At 44.4% G+C, this 18,485-nt stretch overlaps 1 protein-coding gene across 8 annotated transcripts in view; it reads right to left on the bottom strand.

Moving 5' to 3' along the window:
• Window positions 1–18,485, bottom strand: part of myom2b (myomesin 2b) — a 163,846-nt gene that overhangs the window by 131,517 nt on the left and 13,844 nt on the right. For 5 of the 8 annotated variants that reach the window (XM_069885214.1, XM_069885211.1, XM_069885212.1 and 2 more), the window contains 3 exons: window positions 8,085–8,213; window positions 6,388–6,526; window positions 6,153–6,310 (listed from right to left, as the gene is read on the bottom strand). In XM_069885214.1, coding sequence (XP_069741315.1) covers window positions 6,153–6,310; window positions 6,388–6,526; window positions 8,085–8,213 — 426 coding nt within the window. Of the gene's footprint in view, window positions 1–6,152; window positions 6,311–6,387; window positions 6,527–8,084; window positions 8,214–14,257; window positions 15,003–15,783; window positions 15,870–18,485 lie in introns of those variants that run through there. The other 3 variants (XM_069885217.1, XM_069885209.1, XM_069885215.1) reach the window with 3 other exon arrangements.

Genomic DNA, 18,485 nt, shown 5'->3' with positions numbered 1-18,485 from the left:
TGGAGGTCGGAAACTTGTGGAGTACTGAAAGGATCCATTCTGGGACCCCTGCTCTTGGTGATTTTTATAAATGACCTAGATGAAGAGGTGGAAGGATGGGTCAATAGGTTTGCAGATGACATGAAGGTTAGATGAGTTGTGCATGAAGCTGAAGGTTACAAAGGTTTCAAGAGGATATAGACAGGATGCAGAGAAGTGGCAGATCGATTTCAATCCGGGTAAGTGTGAGGTGATGCATTTTGGAAAGACAAACCAGAAGGCTTACAGGGTTAATGGTGGGATACTTAGCAATATGGAGGAACAGAGGGACCTTGGGGTTCAAATCCATACATCTCTCAAGGTTGCTGCACTAATAGATGGGATAGTTGAAAAGGCCTACAGGATGCTGGGCTTCATTAATAGGGGGATTGAGTTCAAGAGCCGAGAGGTCATGTTGCAACTCTACAAATCTCTGGTGAGACCACACTTAGAGTATTGTGCTCAGTTCTGGTCACCTCATTATAGGAAGGATGTGGAAGGTATGGAGAGGGGGCAGAGGAGATTTACCAGGATGTTGTCTGGATTAGAAAATAAGTCTTATGAGGCAAAGTTCGCAGAGCTGGGACTTTTCTCTTTGGACCATAGAAAGATGAGAGGAGACTTAGAGATCTACAAGATTATGAGAGGCCTAGACATGCAGCACCTGCTTACAGGATCAGCAAACACCGGAGGAAGTGTACAAATTAAGGAAGTTTAGGGGAGATTATATATATATATATATATATATATATAACTCTCCATCCTCAACCGATGGTCAGAACACTTCCAATCTCTTTTCAGTGCCAACCGCTCAGTCCAAGATTCCGCCCTGCTCCAGCTCCCTCAACAGCCCCTAAGGCTAGAGCTGGATGAGGTTCCCACCCTGGATGAGACATATAAGGCAATCGAACAACTGAAAAGTGGCAAAGCAGCAGGTATGGATGGAATCCCCCCAGAAGTCTGGAAGGCTGGCGGCAAAACTCTGCATGCCAAACTGCATGAGTTTTTCAAGCTTTGTTGGGACCAAGGTAAACTGCCTCAGGATCTTCGTGATGCCACCATCATCACCCTGTACAAAAACAAAGGCGAGAAATCAGACTGCTCAAACTACAGGGGAATCACGTTGCTCTCCATTGCAGGCAAAATCTTCGCTAGGATTCTACTAAATAGAATAATACCTAGTGTCGCCGAGAATATTCTCCCAGAATCACAGTGCGGCTTTCGCGCAAACAGAGGAACTACTGACATGGTCTTTGCCCTCAGACAGCTCCAAGAAAAATGCAGAGAACAAAACAAAGGACTCTACATCACCTTTGTTGACCTCACCAAAGCCTTCGACACCGTGAGCAGGAAAGGGCTTTGGCAAATACTAGAGCGCATCGGATGTCCCCCAAAGTTCCTCAACATGATTATCCAACTGCACGAAAACCAACAAGGTCGGGTCAGATACAGCAATGAGCTCTCTGAACCCTTCTCCATTAACAATGGCGTGAAGCAAGGCTGTGTTCTGGCACCAACACTCTTTTCAATCTTCTTCAGCATGATGCTGAACCAAGCCATGAAAGACCCCAACAATGAAGACGCTGTTTACATCCGGTACCGCACGGATGGCAGTCTCTTCAATCTGAGGCGCCTGCAAGCTCACACCAAGACACAAGAGAAACTTGTCCGTGAACTACTCTTTGCAGACGATGCCGCTTTAGTTGCCCATTCAGAGCCAGCTCTTCAGCGCTTGACGTCCTGCTTTGTGGAAACTGCCAAAATGTTTGGCCTGGAAGTCAGCCTGAAGAAAACTGAGGTCCTCCATCAGCCAGCTCCCCACCATGATTACCAGCCCCCCCACATCTCCATCGGGCACACAAAACTCAAAACGGTCAACCAGTTTACCTATCTCGGCTGCACCATTTCATCAGATGCAAGGATCGACAATGAGATAGACAACAGACTCGCCAAGGCAAATAGCGCCTTTGGAAGACTACACAAAAGAGTCTGGAAAAACAACCAACTGAAAAACCTCACAAAGATAAGCGAATACAGAGCCGTTGTCATACCCACACTCCTGTTCGGCTCCGAATCATGGGTCCTCTACCGGCACCACCTACGGCTCCTAGAACGCTTCCACCAGCGTTGTCTCCGCTCCATCCTCAACATCCATTGGAGCGCTTACATCCCTAACGTCGAAGTACTCGAGATGGCAGAGGGACAGCATCGAGTCCACGCTGCTGAAGATCCAGCTGCGCTGGATGGGTCACGTCTCCAGAATGGAGGACCATCGCCTTCCCAAGATCGTGTTATATGGCGAGCTCTCCACTGGCCACCGTGACAGAGGTGCACCAAAGAAAAGGTACAAGGACTGCCTAAAGAAATCTCTTGGTGCCTGCCACATTGACCACCGCCAGTGGGCTGATATCGCCTCAAACCGTGCATCTTGGCGCCTCACAGTTTGGCGGGCAGCAACCTCCTTTGAAGAAGACCGCAGAGCCTACCTCACTGACAAAAGGCAGAGGAGGAAAAACCCAACACCCAACCCCAACCCACCAATTTTCCCCTGCAACCGCTGCAATCGTGTCTGCCTGTCCCGCATCGGACTTGTCAGCCACAAACGAGCCTGCAGCTGACGTGGACTTTTTACCCCCTCCATAAATCTTCGTCCGCGAAGCCAAGCCAAAGATATATATATGTATATATACACACACATATACATACATACACACACACATACATATACATATATATATATATACACACACACACATACATATACATATATATATATATACACACACACATACATATACACGTGTATATATACATACATATATATACATACATATATATACAAGTGTGTGTGTATCTATATATATGTATATATATATATATATAGATACACACACACATATATAGACACACACACACACACACACACACACACACACACACACACACACACACACACACACACACACACACACACACACACACACACACACACACACACACACACACACACACACACACACACACACACACACACGAATGCCTTTCCGGGGATGGTGGTGGAGGCTGAAACATTAGGGACATTTAAGAGACAGTTAAACAGGAACATGAATGGAAGAAAAATAGAGGGTTATGGGGCAGGGAGGGTTTAGTACATTTTCTTAAGGAAAATATGGGTTGGCACAACATCGAGGATATCTATGTTCTAACATCTGATATAATACAGGTTTGAAAGTAGCAAAAATGTCAGCAATGTTATCACTAAATAGTTACAGCAAGCTGAAGGAGGAGGCATCAGGACAGGGATGAACACTTCGTCAAAGGGGCAAGTTTTACAGAGCATTTAAAAAGCAGTGAGAGAATCATGAACATGGAATAGAACTCCACAGTTGGGACCAAGATCATGGTATGTCAGGCCATGAAATGGAATCATATTTCATATGGAGGACAGCAGGTATCTCAGAGAGCTGAGGGGGAATGATGAGAAAGAGGCATAAATGGATTTGAGGGTCAGGATAACAATGGAAGAAAAATCAAACTGTTGCCAAATGGGACCCATCAATGTAACAAAGCTGATGAACAGAAATTTCACAACAGGTTGGTGAGTGGAGATGCCAGAAATGATAGGGTTAACCTTTGAGGAGAGATTGAGTAGCCTGCGAATGTATTCTTTGGAGTTTAGAGGATGAGAGGGAATCTCAGAAACAGAAAATTATGAAAGGAACAGATAAGATAGAAACAGAGATGTTGTTTCCATTGGCAGGTGAGACGAGAACACGATTCACTGGAGTAGGTTTAAGTCAGAAATGAGAAGGGACTGCTTCTCCCAAAGAGTAGAACCTGCCTCATCAAATGTATTTAAGATGCAGAAGGATATATTTTTGAAAAATGGGGTAATTATGCACAAGAAGCTAATTAGACATTAGAAGAGTATAGAAAATGTACAAAAATACTTAAGAAGGAAGTCAGGAAGACAAAAAGAAAGCATGAGGTTGCTTTGGCAGATAACATGAAAGTAAACCCGAAGGGTTCCTACAAGTATATTAAAAGGATAGTAAGGGACAAAATTGATCCCCTGGAAGATCAGAGTGGTTGTCTACATGTGGAGCCTAATGAGGGGGGGGGGGGGTCTTAAACAGTTTTTTTTAATCAGTGTTTTCTCAGGAAACTGGCAGAGTGCATAAGGAAGGAAGGGAAACAAGCAGTAGTGACATGGAACATATAGAGATCAAGGAGGAAGAGGCACTTGCTGCCTTACAGCAAATAAAGGTAGATAAATCCCCCAGGCCTGATATGATATTCCCTTGGACCTTGAGGGAGACTAGTGTAGAAATTGCGGGGGCCCTGGCAGATATATTTAAAATGTCCTTAGCAATGGATGAAGTGCCAGAGGATTGGAGGGTAGCTCATGTTCCATTAAACCAAGAAATTACAGGCTGGTGAGCCTGATGTCAGTTGTAGGTAAATTATTGGAGGCTATTCTAAGAGATCAGAAATACAAGTATTTGGACAGCCAAGAGCTGATTAAGGATACTCAACATGGCTTTGTGCATGGTAGGCAGTGTTTAACAAATCTTAGAGTTTTTCAAGGAGGCTACCAAGAAAGTATATTGAGGAAAGGCTATGGATGTTGTCTAAGGTTCAGACACTAGGTATCCATGGAGAGGTCGTAAACTGGATTCAAAATTGGCTGAATGAGAGAAGACAGAGAATGGTAGTGGATGATGGTTTCTTAGACTGGAGGCCTGTGATTCATGGTGTGCCTCAGGGATCGGTGTTGGGACCATTGTTGTTTATTGTCTATAATCAATAATCTGGAGAATAATATGGTAAATTGGATCAGCAAGTTTGCTGATGACAGTGAGATCGGAGGCGTTGTGGACAGCGAGGGAGGTTTTTGAAGCTTGTAGAGGGATCTACTTTAATCAATTGGAAAAATGGGACAGAAAATGACAGATGGAATTTAACAAGTGTGAGATGTTGTATTTTGGAAGGACAAACCAAGGTAGGACACAGAGGAGTGCAGAGAAACAAATGGATCAGGGAATACAGATACACAATTCCCTGAAAGAGGTGTCACAGGTAGACAGGGTTGTAATGAAAATTTTTGGAATTTTTGGCTGTTATGGTAAGGTTGTATAAGACATTGGTGAGGCCAAATTTAGAGTATTGTTTGCAGTTCTGGTTGCCAAACTGCAGGAAGGATATCAGTAAGATTGAGAAAGTGCAGAGAAGATTTACTAGATGTTTCTGGGTCTTCAAGAGTGGAGTTTATAGGGAAAGATTAAACAGGTTAGGACTTTATTCTTTGAAGTGTAGAAGAATGAGGAGAGATTTGATAGAGGTTTACAAAATTATGAGGGGTATAGACTGAGTAAATACGAGTAGGCTTTTTCCACAGATTAGGAGAGATAAATATGAGAGAACGTGGCTTTAGGGTGAAAGGGGGAAGGTTTAGGGGGGAACATTAGAGGGAACTCTTCACTCAGAGAGTGGTGGAAGTGTGGAATGAGCTGCCATCTGACTTGGTAAATGCAGACTCTCTCAAGTTTGAAGAATAAATTGGATAGATACCTGGATGAGAGAGGTCTGAAGGGTTATGGAATGGGTGCAGGTCAGTGGGACTAGTTGAATGATGTTTTGGCACAGACTAGAAGGGCTGAATGGTCTGTTTTCTGTGCTGTAGTGTTCTCTGATCTTATTGATTGGCAAAGCAGGCTCCATGGGCCAGATGATTGACTTCTGCTCCTATTTCTTATGTTGCTACGTTCTTACACAGGCAGCAGAGCTTTTATGAAAACCTGCAGTGGAGATTCTCCCCGAGATTTATCTGTAGTGCCAACTTAGGCCCTTCAAGAATATTTACTATGGCAAATCTAACTAGAAAATGGTCACGGAAAAGGGCAATGGCCAGGGGCTTTTGGAGCAGTGTGGCTCTGAGGATAGACTGCAACATCTGTCCTGCTTGAAATTCCCTACAATTTGATTTTAATGCAGCATATAATAATTTAACTGTTTGGTGTCGACTGCAAACACGTTTTCAGTTCAAAAGTCACATTCTACCATGAAGTTCCTCACCGGCAATGCTGCGCAAAACTGCATGTTAGGAGCTTCAATTAGCACATGGTCAAACTTACCATCTGACTAATGGTGTCGGAAATCCTTGAACAGTACAGAACAACTTCACAAAGGAGTTCTCCCAAACCGTGTGGGACCTCAGTCGGACAAGAAAATCAGGAGCCCGGCATATTGTATCTTCACGGACATGCCTCTGCAGAGCTGTCCTCTCCTCTTCCTGTTGAGAGAGATTGAATCATTTCAGGCCCATGGCTGGTAAATGAGGTTACCAAATTGGTCAAACAGGAAACTCACCATTCTTTTGAGAGCTAACATATCTGTTTGTTCATGGACAGATCTGCTCAGCCTGGTAATCTCGTCCTCCATGGCCCTCAGCTTGGTGCCATACGGAAAGGATCTCACCTTCACTTTCTGTTGCTTCGGTTCCTCTTCTCTGCCAATCACAAAATGAACAAGACCTTTCTGAACCGAACCTCTGCAGGTCAATTTGAACACCACCTATTACAAGCCGCATTTATTCTGAAACAAGGTGCCACCACGGCACGTTTCCACGAACATTCCTTTGTCATTTTACTGCAATGTTTTTTCTGAGACAGCTGACAAACTGCCACTGGCAGCATCTGTGTGAGTTGCCGTATCAAAATGATTAAGTTTATAACTGGCATTCTAGCAACTGTCTCGTCCAGTTCATCTGACAAATTCAAGGGCCACTCCAGAACTTTTTATAGCTCACTTTTAACTGATAACATAACTAACCAAAGCAAAGCCACATATCAATCCCAGTGTCGGCTGGGTGATGAGAGTTTATTGTCACAGACACAAGTACAATGAGCAGATGCAACAAAAATATTACATGCCGCAGCTATTCAGGTATGTAAGATAAACCGACTAATTATAACAAGTTATCACAATATGCATGGGCGAAAAAAGAGACAAGTATAAGAGAATAGATAAATAAATAATCAGAGTTGCAGTTGTGCAAGAAAAAAATGACGTTTCAGTAACGTAGACAGATCTTTTTTATTGGCTCGAATTCTTCTCTGTTTTAGGAGGGCCACACTTATGTCTGGGCAGAATATCACCTTATTCCCTCCAGCTCATGGCCAACATGAAAGGATACGACTGACTTCTCAGATACCCGGCAACTCTGAAAATCGTAATGCCGGGGGTGGGGGGGGGGGGGCGGCGAGAGAAAGTTCCTGTCGGAGGTCAAAGAGGCCCAACAGTTTGTAAAACACTTGTCGGTTTGTAATAAGTGCCAAATGGGTAATGTTTTGCTGGACGTAAGAATATACTGCAAGTAATAGCCATATTGTAGTGTGCTGCGTGAGATCGGGTGAACAGTCCAGTGCTGCAGGCTGTTGGCTCGAGTTTTGCAGCAGAATGCTTATTTAAACTTCACGTGCACACTTAAAAGACTGACACTCGAACTACGCCGACGCAAGTGCGCACGCCGACTTCCGCTCTGGGGCGCAAGAGAAGGGTGCACGCCACCATCTTTGCTGCGACTGATCACTTGTAACAAGCGGGGCCTGTTCATCATAGTAAAGTCGCAGGTCGCCACAATATGATGGTAATAATAGTGGATTTAATGGTTTGTTGCATAAATACATCGATGGGAGAATTTGTAAAAAGGAAAATGGTCCAGGGGGGCTTGGGAGGTGAGGGTGGAGAGGTGTGAGAGGTAGATGGGTGCAAAATGCACAGCCTGTGGTGAGGAGGGGGATGGTGATGACATGGACGGTGAAGTCACCAGGGCGGGAGGATTAATAGGAGTGAGATATAGATAGGGAATATAGGTGAATTCGATAGTTATCTTGTTCCTTTTGTCCTTTTTGTCTCTTTTTTTATTTTTCCTTTCTGGGATTTGTCACAGACTCGGTGGACTGGAGTGCCCGGCTGAAGGTACAGAACAAGCATAATTGGCCACGTTATATGAAGTTTTGTGTGGGCTCTCTGCCGCGTGTTAACGTTATGCATTTCTGTGGTACCTGAGAATAAATGAAGGCATGGTGTACTCAGGAACCTCATCCACAGGATAGTGGCAGACCCTCTTGGCACAAGGACTGAATTTGGCAGATTCAGACATGGCTGCAGACAATTGAAATTGTGATGAAGACCTAAAAAAGTGAAATGAAAGTGAATATACCATTGAAATGTGTTAAGGTGACACAATTAACCCTTGACAAAGGGCTCCACCCCAAAATGTTGGTTATACATCTTTACCCATGGACGCTGTGAGACCTGCGTGGGTTCCTCCAGCAATTTTGTGATTTCACTCCAATTAACTCTATCCCTAACTGCATTTTTCAGTCTTCCTCAAATAACACCACAATAAATTTGATCTTGTTCACATACATAGAGTTGGTTCACTTCTCATTGCACATTTCAAAACTGCATGATCAATTTTTCCAGACACATCTACAATTTTACTGAGCCCACCAGTGCAAAGTTAATGACTCTTTAAAATCAACAATCCCCATTCACACTACATATTGCAAGATCAGGGATGCAACACTTCCATTTACCTAAGGACCTCTCAAAGAGCTAAATAACATTGATGTGTGTGGTTCCACTGTACTAATGGGCTGGTGTGTGTGGTTCCCTTTATACTGCATCTGCACACGTGTGTGTGGTTCCACTCCATCCTTAATCGGGATGGTAATTTTAATATAGATTGATGTATAGTTGTCTTGGGTTTCATGTTTTGAATTTGTTTGATTAACTTGATGCACATAGAACATAGAAAAGTACAGCACAGGACAGACCCTTCGGCCCACAATGCTGTGGCAGCCTTTAGACCCACCTCCCACATAACCCTCCACTTTAAATTCATCTGTATGCTTGTCTAGCATTCTCTTGAATTCCCCAATGTACCAGCCTCCACTACCAATTTATTCCTAATCATATGTTCAGTGCTTTGGATCAACATGCATTATTTTAAATGCGCCATATTTATAAACTACTACCACTACCACCACCCCAGGTAGTGCATTCCACGCACCAATCTGGATTAAACAAACCTTCCTCTAATATCTCCCTTGAACTTCCCACCCATTACCTTAAAACCATGCTCTCTTGTATTGAGCAGTGGTGCCCTGGGAAGGAGGTGTTGGCTGTCCACTCTACTCTTTTTTGGAGACCAAGAGGATGAGAGGAGACGTATACAAGCTATTAAGAGGAATAAATAAAGTCCAAGCTGCTTTAACCTCTGCTCTGCTCAGAATGCATACTCTCTAAACCAGGTATCATCCTGGTAAATCTCCTCTGCACCCTTTCCAACACTTCCACATCTTTCCTATAATGAGGCGACCAGAACTGGACACAGTACTCCAAGTGTGGTCTAACTAAAGTTTTGTACAGCTGTATTATTACCTCGTGGCTCTTAAATTCCATCCCTCAACTTATGAGAGCTTCCTTAACTACCCTGTCTACCCCCAGATCCCTCTGCTCTTCCACACGAACAAGAATCCTGCCATTAATTTTGGAGTTTGTCCTTCTAAAGTGTACCATCTCACACTTCTCCAGATTAAATTCTATCTGTCATTTCTCAGCCCAACTCTGCATTCTATCAATGTCCCTCTGCAATCTTCTACAATCCTTTACACTAACCACAACATCACCAATCTTTGTGTTGACTCCAAACTTGCTAACCCAATCCCTCTACCCCCTCATCCAAGTCATGAAAAGCAGAGGTCTCAGAACTGATCCCTAAGGGGCTCCACTAGACACAGCCACCAATCCAAATGTACTCCGTCCACCGCAACCCTCTGCTGTCTACAGGCAAGCCAATCCTGAATCCACATGGCAAAGCTTCCCTGGATCCCATGCCTTCTGACTTTCTGAATAAGCCTACCGTGTTGAACCTTGTCAAATGGCTTACTAAAATCCACACTGAACACATCCACCGCACTACCCTCATCAATATATCTGGCCACCTCCTCAAAGAACTCTATCAGGCTTGTGAGACACAATCTACCCTTCACAAAGCCATGCTGACTGTCCCTGATCAGACCATGATTCTCTACATGCCCATAGATCTAAGAATCCTTTCCAACAAATTGCTCACTGGTCTATTATTACCTCGACTTTCCCTACTACCTTTTTTGAACAAGAGGACAATATTTTCAACCCTCCAATAACATTCCCGTGGATAATGAGGACACAAAGATCATAGCCAGAGGCTCAGCAATTTCCTCCCTTGCCTCATGGAGAAGCCTGGGCAATATTCTGTCAGGCCCCGGAGAGCTATCCATCCTAATGCATTTTAACTGCTCCAACACATTCTCTCTCTCTCAACATGCTCTAGTCAAGAACATTCATCCCACCCACCCATATTGTCCTAATTGTTATCAAGGTCCCCCACCTTGGTGAATACTGAAGAGAAGTATTCATTGAGGAATACTCCAGCACATCTTCTCACCTTTATCTCTAATTGGTCCTACCTTTACTCCTGTCACATAGATGAAGAATGCCTTGGAGTTTTCCTTAACACAACTCGCCTTCTCATGTCCCCTTCTTGTTCTCCTCAGGCCCCTCTTAAGCTCCTTTCTTGCTACCCAGATTCAAGAGAACTGATCCTTGCTGCCTAAACCTGATGCATGCAGTCTTCTTCCACCTGACATACTGTGTTAATAAACATTAAAGCTTGAAAAAAAGTGTGTGGTTCCAGACACAGTGAACCTGCACACGAGTCTGTGTGGTTCCCTTCACAGTGTACCAGCATACTGGTATGTATGGTTCCCATTACACTTTACTTGCTCTTCTCTTCTTTGGCTTGGCTTCACGGACGAAGATTAATGGAGGGGTAATGTCCACGTCAGCTGCAGGCTCGTTTGTGGCTGACAAGTCCGATGCGGGACAGGCAGACATGGTTGCAGCGGTTGCAAGGGAAAATTGGTTGGTTGGGGTTGGGTTTTTCCTCCTTTGTCTTTTGTCAGTGAGGTGGGCTCTGCGGTCTTCTTCAAAGGAAGTTGCTGCCCGCCGAACTGTGAGGCACCAAGATGCACGGTTTGAGATAACATCAGCCCACTGGCGGTGGTCAATGTGGCAGGTACCAAGAGATTTCTTTAGGCAGTCCTTGTACCTCTTCTTTGGTGCACCTCTGTCTCAGTGGCCAGTGGAGAGCTCGCCATATAACACGATCTTGGGAAGGCGATGGTCCTCCGTTCTGGAGACGTGACCCACCCAGCGCAGTTGGACCTTCACTTTACTTGCACACTGGCAACAGTGGACAGTCATAACTAATATTGTTTTAAATCATCAGACAGGATGATACACATTTGACAACACTATTGCTGGACATCTGAATTACATAGCTGTCATTAGGCCTTTTCAGGTGATAAAGCCACATAATCTCCCCCCTTGCAGCTAAAGACATACTCACCTGAATGTGGCAGAAGCACCGACACCAATCCTTCTCAGGAAGGGATAATCAGCAGGGTGCCGGGCTTCACCGAGGCATCTGGGGACAGCTGATGACTCCATCAGATGGCAACCGAACTCCCACTGCCTGACAGCCCCACCCCCCGCCCCGTTGGGGAGGTCAGCGGTGGCCATCGAGGCAGGGGCGGCTGGTGCAGGCTGTCACAGCCTGGCTGGTTGCTCCTGTACCGGGGTCACTCTCTGCAGCTCAAAATGCACATAACAATGGTGGTCTTCCCTACCCATAAGCCCCCAAGCAGCTGGAACTGCTGCAAGAAACACAGAGTGGTTCCACCTGCATAGGGAATTATGGGTAGGAAAGACAGCCATTGCTATGCTGCATATTTATGGCAGGTGGCACTGTGGCACCAGTCGCCCTGCCTCCATCAGATCCGGAGGCGCTACGAGACGCTACTGGCTATGAATAGCCCCTTTCAGGTGGACCAGGCAACGCTGCAGTAGCCTTTTAGGGCTGCCACCTGAAAGGTGAGTCCACAGGTTAAGATCCGCTCCTGCTGCCGCCCTCAAGGCGGAGGGTCCACCTGAAAGGGCCTACAAGAAGGAATCCTGGAATTACAGATTACAGCAGTACTTCAACTTGAATAATATGGGTTGGTCATCAGAAACCCCACATCAGATGCTAGCATTGTAACTCACTTTTTTACCCTAAATAAAGCATTCACATTTAGACATTGTTCAATACAAAGCAGATGAAGGAGTTAATGATTGTTTTAAAAGCTCAGTGATCATTTGCAAACTGCAAGAGGAGGGTGAAAATTGGAGGGATGATATTTGGATTGGCTGCACATTTTGATGTAAATATCTTTCAAGTGCTTGAGTTGGATGATTGTGGAATGAGTCATTTCAAGCAAACTGGACTGAAGGGACACCTGAAAGTCTCTGACAATTCCACCAGCTGCACTGGCACAGTTAGAGCAGAGGCAGAGCAGCTGACAGCCAAACCCCTCGGCCAAGAAAATCCCTTGCCTCCATCAGACTGGATCACCATCTTATCAGCTTCACAACTATGCCCCATTTCCCCAAAGGCAATGCGTTGCTGTTAAACAAGAAAAGTCTGCAGATGCTGTGGTGGAGTGCAGCTCACAGAACTGCTGGAGAAACTCAAGTACCGCAGCATCCATAGGAAGTGTAGGATCACTGACATTTCGGGCCGGAGGTCTTCATCAGGTTCCTGATCTCTGTTGAAGGACTTAGGCCCGAAATATTGGTTACTCTTTAATTCCAACAGATGTCGCGTGGCCTGCAGAGTTTTTCCAGCAAGTTTGTGCACTGCAATGTGTTTCTAATCTCTTCGCAGCTCAGTAAGACAGTGAAGCACCTGAAAACTCTGGCTGCATTGGGTCCAAAACTAGAAAATCTGCAGATGCTGAAGTCCAGTGCATAGAATTATAGAACAGAACATTACAGCACAATACAGACCCTTCGACCTTCTCAACAAAGTAAACCTTCCACACATATATCTCTATTTTTCTTGCATCAATGTGCCTGTCAAAGAGACTGATAAATGTCCCTCTTGTTCCAGCCTGCACCACCAGCACTGGCAATGCATTTCAGACACCCACAACTCTCACACAAAAAGACCCCGATGTTTCCCCTAAACTTCCCTCCCTTCACTTTGTACACGTCCTCTGGTGTTTGCTGATCCTGTCCTGGGAAATAGGCGCTGGCTGTCCACCCTATCTATGCCTCTCATAATCTTGTAGATCTTATATCAAATCTCCTCTCATTCTTCTTCACTCCAAAGACAAAAGCCCCAGCTCTGATAACCTTGCCTCATAAGACACATTTTCAAATCTGGGCAACATCCAGGTAAATCTCCTCTGCACCCTCTTCATAGCTTCCACATCCTTCCTGTAATGAGGCTGAACACAATATTCCAGGTGTGGTGTAGCCAGAGTTTATCTCATGACTCTTGAACTCAATCCCATGACTAATGAAGGCCAACATACCATAAGCCTTCTTAACCACCCTATTTATCTGCGTAGCCACCTCGAGAGATCTACAGATTTGGACCCAAAGGCCCACACTGATAAGAATCCTGCCATTAACAATGTACTCTGCCTTTCAGAATGCATCACTTCACACTTATCTGGATTGAACTCCATCTACCACTTTTCCGCCCGAATCTGCATCCTGGCCTATGTCCTATAGTAACCAACAACAATCTTCCACACTGCAGTGCATAAACGTGCTGGAGAAACTCAGCAGGTCATGCAGCATCCAGAGGGATGTTTCGGGCCCGAATCCTTCTAACAGAAATGCCAAAAAATCAGGCAGATGCCCGAAAAAAAGGTGGGAAGGGAGGAACAGGAAGGAGGATGAACACAAGCTAACGGGTAAAAGGTAATAAATGGGTACAGGTGGTAGGGTAGAAGACTGAAGGGGAGCCTTAATGGGTTGTCTGATGGTTACCAAAAAGCCATGGATGTAAATAAAGGAGAGCAAGAGGCCTTTTGGTTCACTGAGTCCATGCAAGCAAGTTACCAATCACCCTGTCACACAAATTGTTCACTATTATCTGCCTGTACCTATACAGCCTGACAAAACTGTGTTTCTCGAGACACAATGCATAGTACATTATAAATATATATATACACATACACACACAGTATATGATAATCAAGATAAAATATAATTTATATATATGAATATCTATCTATAGATATGTACATATACACCTATACATACATATATAGTTACAGTTCATTAATCTCACAACCTGCAGGAAGAAGGTGTTCCCCTGCTTGGAAGCTCTGATTTTGATGCTCCTGTACCTTCTGCTTGATGGCAGTGGGTCAAAGATCCCATGTGGCAGATGGAAAGGATCTTCTAAAATTCTTTGAGCCCCATTGAACCAATGCTCCCAGCAAATGTCGTCAATAGAGGGAAGGGAGACCCCAGCGATATTCTTGGTCATTTTGATAATCTTCCAGTCCAATCCTTTGTAGCGACCTTACCACACAATGAAGCCCCCTGGCAGGACACTCAAATGTGTTCCTGCAAAAGCTTGCCAAGATGGGGGCCAGTAGCCTTGCCTCCTCCACCTCTTTAGAAATTGTAGATGCTGTTGCATTTTCCTGACTAATATTGAGGTGTTGTGGGTCCAGGATAGGTCATCCTTTACATGTACCCCAAGGAACGTTGTGCTCTCCATTCTCTCCTTGATGAATCCATTAATATGTAATGCAAATGGTTGAAGTTCATCCTCCTGAAGTCCACAATCAGCTCCTTTGTCTTGTGCCAATTTTCCTAATCCAATATAAATTCCATTTTATTCTTCCCACATTATCATCAACTCTTTCCAGATTCTCCCATTCACCGACACCCTGGGAGAGAAATTACAGCAGCCAATTCACCCATCCATCAACACGTCTTTGAGACATGGGAGAAATTGGTGGAAAGCCACACGGTCAGAGGAAGGAGGTACAAACTACCCACTGTACTGGAGGTCAGGGTCGAACCCCTGAGTCTGCCAGACTGTGTGGCAGCTGCTCCAGTTGGCCATCATGTGATCTCACAGTCAAAGCCATTGTTGTATCAGCCATATGTAGCATCGTACATGGAGCTGAGCAGTTTCAGTGGCCTCTGATACCTTAACACAACACTTAGAGCTATCACCGTGAAGGTATGGGATGTTTGTCCACTTTATAAGATCCTTCACTGTGCAGGTGGTGGGACCGCACTCTTTTCAAGTGACTGTCCTCAGAGAAGACTGGCCAATCACCTTATTCGGTGCCCCTCACAATTTTATCCACCTCTGTAAGGTCATCATCACTTTCCTGATGCAGTTGAAAACTCCATGTGAGATTAAGGACAGACACTGGTACAGTTTAAAGATACTCAAGGTTTTGTTCTATAGGTAATCACTTTTCTCTCATAGTTCATGTGGGTGAACGCTTGCTGTGTGCAGATAGATTTCAATCTTAACCCAACCTCATTGCCTTGGATAACTTCAGTGAATAAAAAAATCTATCACAGCTCATCTTTCAATAAAACCTCATCAACATTAGGAAAAATTGCTCTTGGCTTCCATCATCCTTTGCTTTCAAAAATACTTTCTGATCTCACTCTTGAACCTTTCATTTGTCCTGAACTCATGCAGTGGAGGTTTCTTTCTTTCCTCCCCACCTCTGTCCTATGTTCAAATCATCTTGCACCTCAAGTCAATACCCCCTTAAATATTGAGGATTAGGGCACAACGTGAGCAGATACAAAACACTCCTCGTGATCGAGCCTTTGTCTTACCAGCGTCAGTGTGGAGAATTCTCATGTTACCGTGGTTCGGCTCCATATGAAGTGTCTCCAGTACTGAATGCCAATGTACTTTTCTAAGGCTGGGCATTCAAGACAGAGGCACTTCAGATGGAACCTATCCACAGTTGTGACATCACCTGCTCTTTTGTTACTCCACTAGTCTTGCAATAAATATTCATGGGCCATTAACTTTTTTGTGTGCATGCTCCTAGAGCTGTGGTTTTCAAACTTTTTTCTTTCCACCCACATTCCACCTTAAGTAATCCCTATCCCATCAGTGCTCTGTGATTAGAAAGGGATTGCTTAAGGTGGGATGTGGGTGGAAAAAAAAGTTTGAAAACCACCGTTTTAATCGTCCCTTATTGACTCATTCCCACAGGTTAACTTCAAAGGAAATGGGCCACTGACAATTTTTCTCAAGTCAAATATTTCAGTAACAATTGGGTCTAGAGCAGTGATTCTGAACTTCCCTTCTCACTCACATCCCACCTTAATGAGGAGAAGCAGAGGAGATGATCCTAAAGATGGCAACCACAGTAGCAGACTAGTGAGGAGCTCTGTGGCTGAAGAATACACAGAAGTGGGCAAGAAGCACACACAGGCTGCAGATTGCTGACAACTTGAAGTCGAGGGACGTGCCTGGTATCAGGGCTTGGATTTGAGAGCATGCTGGCTCTGAGGCATCCTCATTGTGTCAGAGATTTGAATCTGGGCTCAGGTTTCTAATGGTTTGATCTGAACTGGTATACTGTGTAGCTGCAGATGCTGCAGGGAACACTGGAGGCGAAACCATGGACACTCAGTGATCCTGAAGGTACTCTCTTTTGCTTCTCTTTCTCTGACTGCAAGGGGCATTAGGCAATGGTCAAGCTAAATCTATGTCTGCTTTACGGCAGGCTAAAGGCAATTTCTTTCATGTAATATTACATTTCTGTTTTATTACATTACAATAAATAGTATCTATTCTAATCTAGATGCAAAGCATTGAACCGGAAGTCAATTCATGGATCATCAAAGCAGCCAAGAAGGTTTCTGGGGTCTCCCTTTCCTCTATTGACAAAATTCACTGGGATCATTGCTTAAATAGGGATCAAAGAATTATTGAGGACCCTTTCCATCCAGCACAGAGTATTTTTGGCCCACTACCAACAAGGAGGTACAGGAGCATCAAAATCAGGATGGCCAGGCTGGGAAATAGCTTCTTCCCACAGATTGTGTGATTAATGAATGGTATCCTGTAATTGAGTAAATTGTTCCAAAATATTTATCTATGTTCATTTAAAGAGAGAGAGCACGAGCTGTGCTCTGGAGAAATGCTGTTTTAACTGCTTGGATATGTACAGTCAGATAATAATAAACTTGAACTTGATAATGTTTTACCAATTCAAACAAATATTCATTATCACTTCTTAACAAATGTAACACTTCACTCATTTTTACTTCTTGTTTGGAACATTTTTGAACACCTCTTGGAAGTCCATATGAATAATGTATAAAAGCAGACCCAGATTTACATCAGTGTCAAATTCTGAAGGATTTCCCATAGGACTTTCACCATCCCACCCAATTTGGTACTCTGAACACAGAACATGTTGCAGCATTATGTCTGACACCACACACTTGCTTCAAGCATTTCAGTCAGACAACAACATGCAAGTAGTTGTCAAACTGATCAACCCAAAGAATTAAAATGGATCAGAGTTGTTTGTTAGCAGTGATAATCTTGGGCTCATAAAATTAGATTTGTCCATTGATTTTTTTGTTAAAATCAGAAATGCGGGTGTCAGTATTAACATATCAAGAAAAAGGCAAGGGTGAATGAAGTGAGATTCAATTCATGGCTCCCAATGCAAGCGATGAAGTTATTGAGGTCAGTAAGAAGGCTGAGAACCACTGGGTACAGACAGAGTAAATGCAAGCAGGCTTTATCCACTAAGGTTGGGTGAGACAAGAACTAGAGGACATGGGTTAAGAGTGAAAGGTGAATATTAGGAGAACTACAGGTGGTTGTTTTTCCAGACTCTTTTGTGTAGTCTTCCAAAGGCGCTATTTGCCTTGGCGGTCTGTTCTCTATCTCTTTGTCGAACCTTGCATCAGATGAAATGGTGCAGCCGAGGTAGGTAAACTGGTTGACCAATTTGAGTTCTGTATGCCTGATGGAGATGTGGGGGGGGTTGGTGGTCATGGTGGGGGGCTGGCTGATGGAGGACCTCAGTTTTCTTCAGGCTGACTTCCAGGCCAAACATTTTGGCAGTTTCCGCAAAACAGGACATAATGCGCTGGAGAGCTGGCTCTGAATGAGCAACTAAAGCGGCATCGTCTGCAAAGAGTAGTTCACGGACAAGTTGCTCTTGTGTCTTGGTGTGAGCTTGCAGGCGCCTCAGATTGAAGAGACTGCCATCTGTGCGGTACCGGATGTCATTGTTGAGGTCTTTCGTGGCTCGATGCAAGGTTCGACAAAGAGATAGACAACAGACTCGCCAAAGCAAATAGCGCCTTTGGAAGACTACACAAAAGAGTCTGGAAAAACAACCATCTGAAGAAACACACAAAGATCAGCGTGTACAGAGCCGTTGTCATACCCACGATCCTGTTCGGCTCCGAATCATGGGTCCTCTACCAGCATCACCTAAGGCTCCTAGAATGCTTCCATCAGCGCTGTCTCCGCTCCATCCTCAACATTAATTGGAGTG

The sequence above is a fragment of the Narcine bancroftii genome, chromosome 6 (assembly GCF_036971445.1).
Source record: "Narcine bancroftii isolate sNarBan1 chromosome 6, sNarBan1.hap1, whole genome shotgun sequence".
NCBI lineage: Eukaryota > Metazoa > Chordata > Chondrichthyes > Torpediniformes > Narcinidae > Narcine > Narcine bancroftii.
Note: the sequence above shows the minus strand (reverse complement) of the source record. Positions and strands in the feature narration are given on the sequence as shown.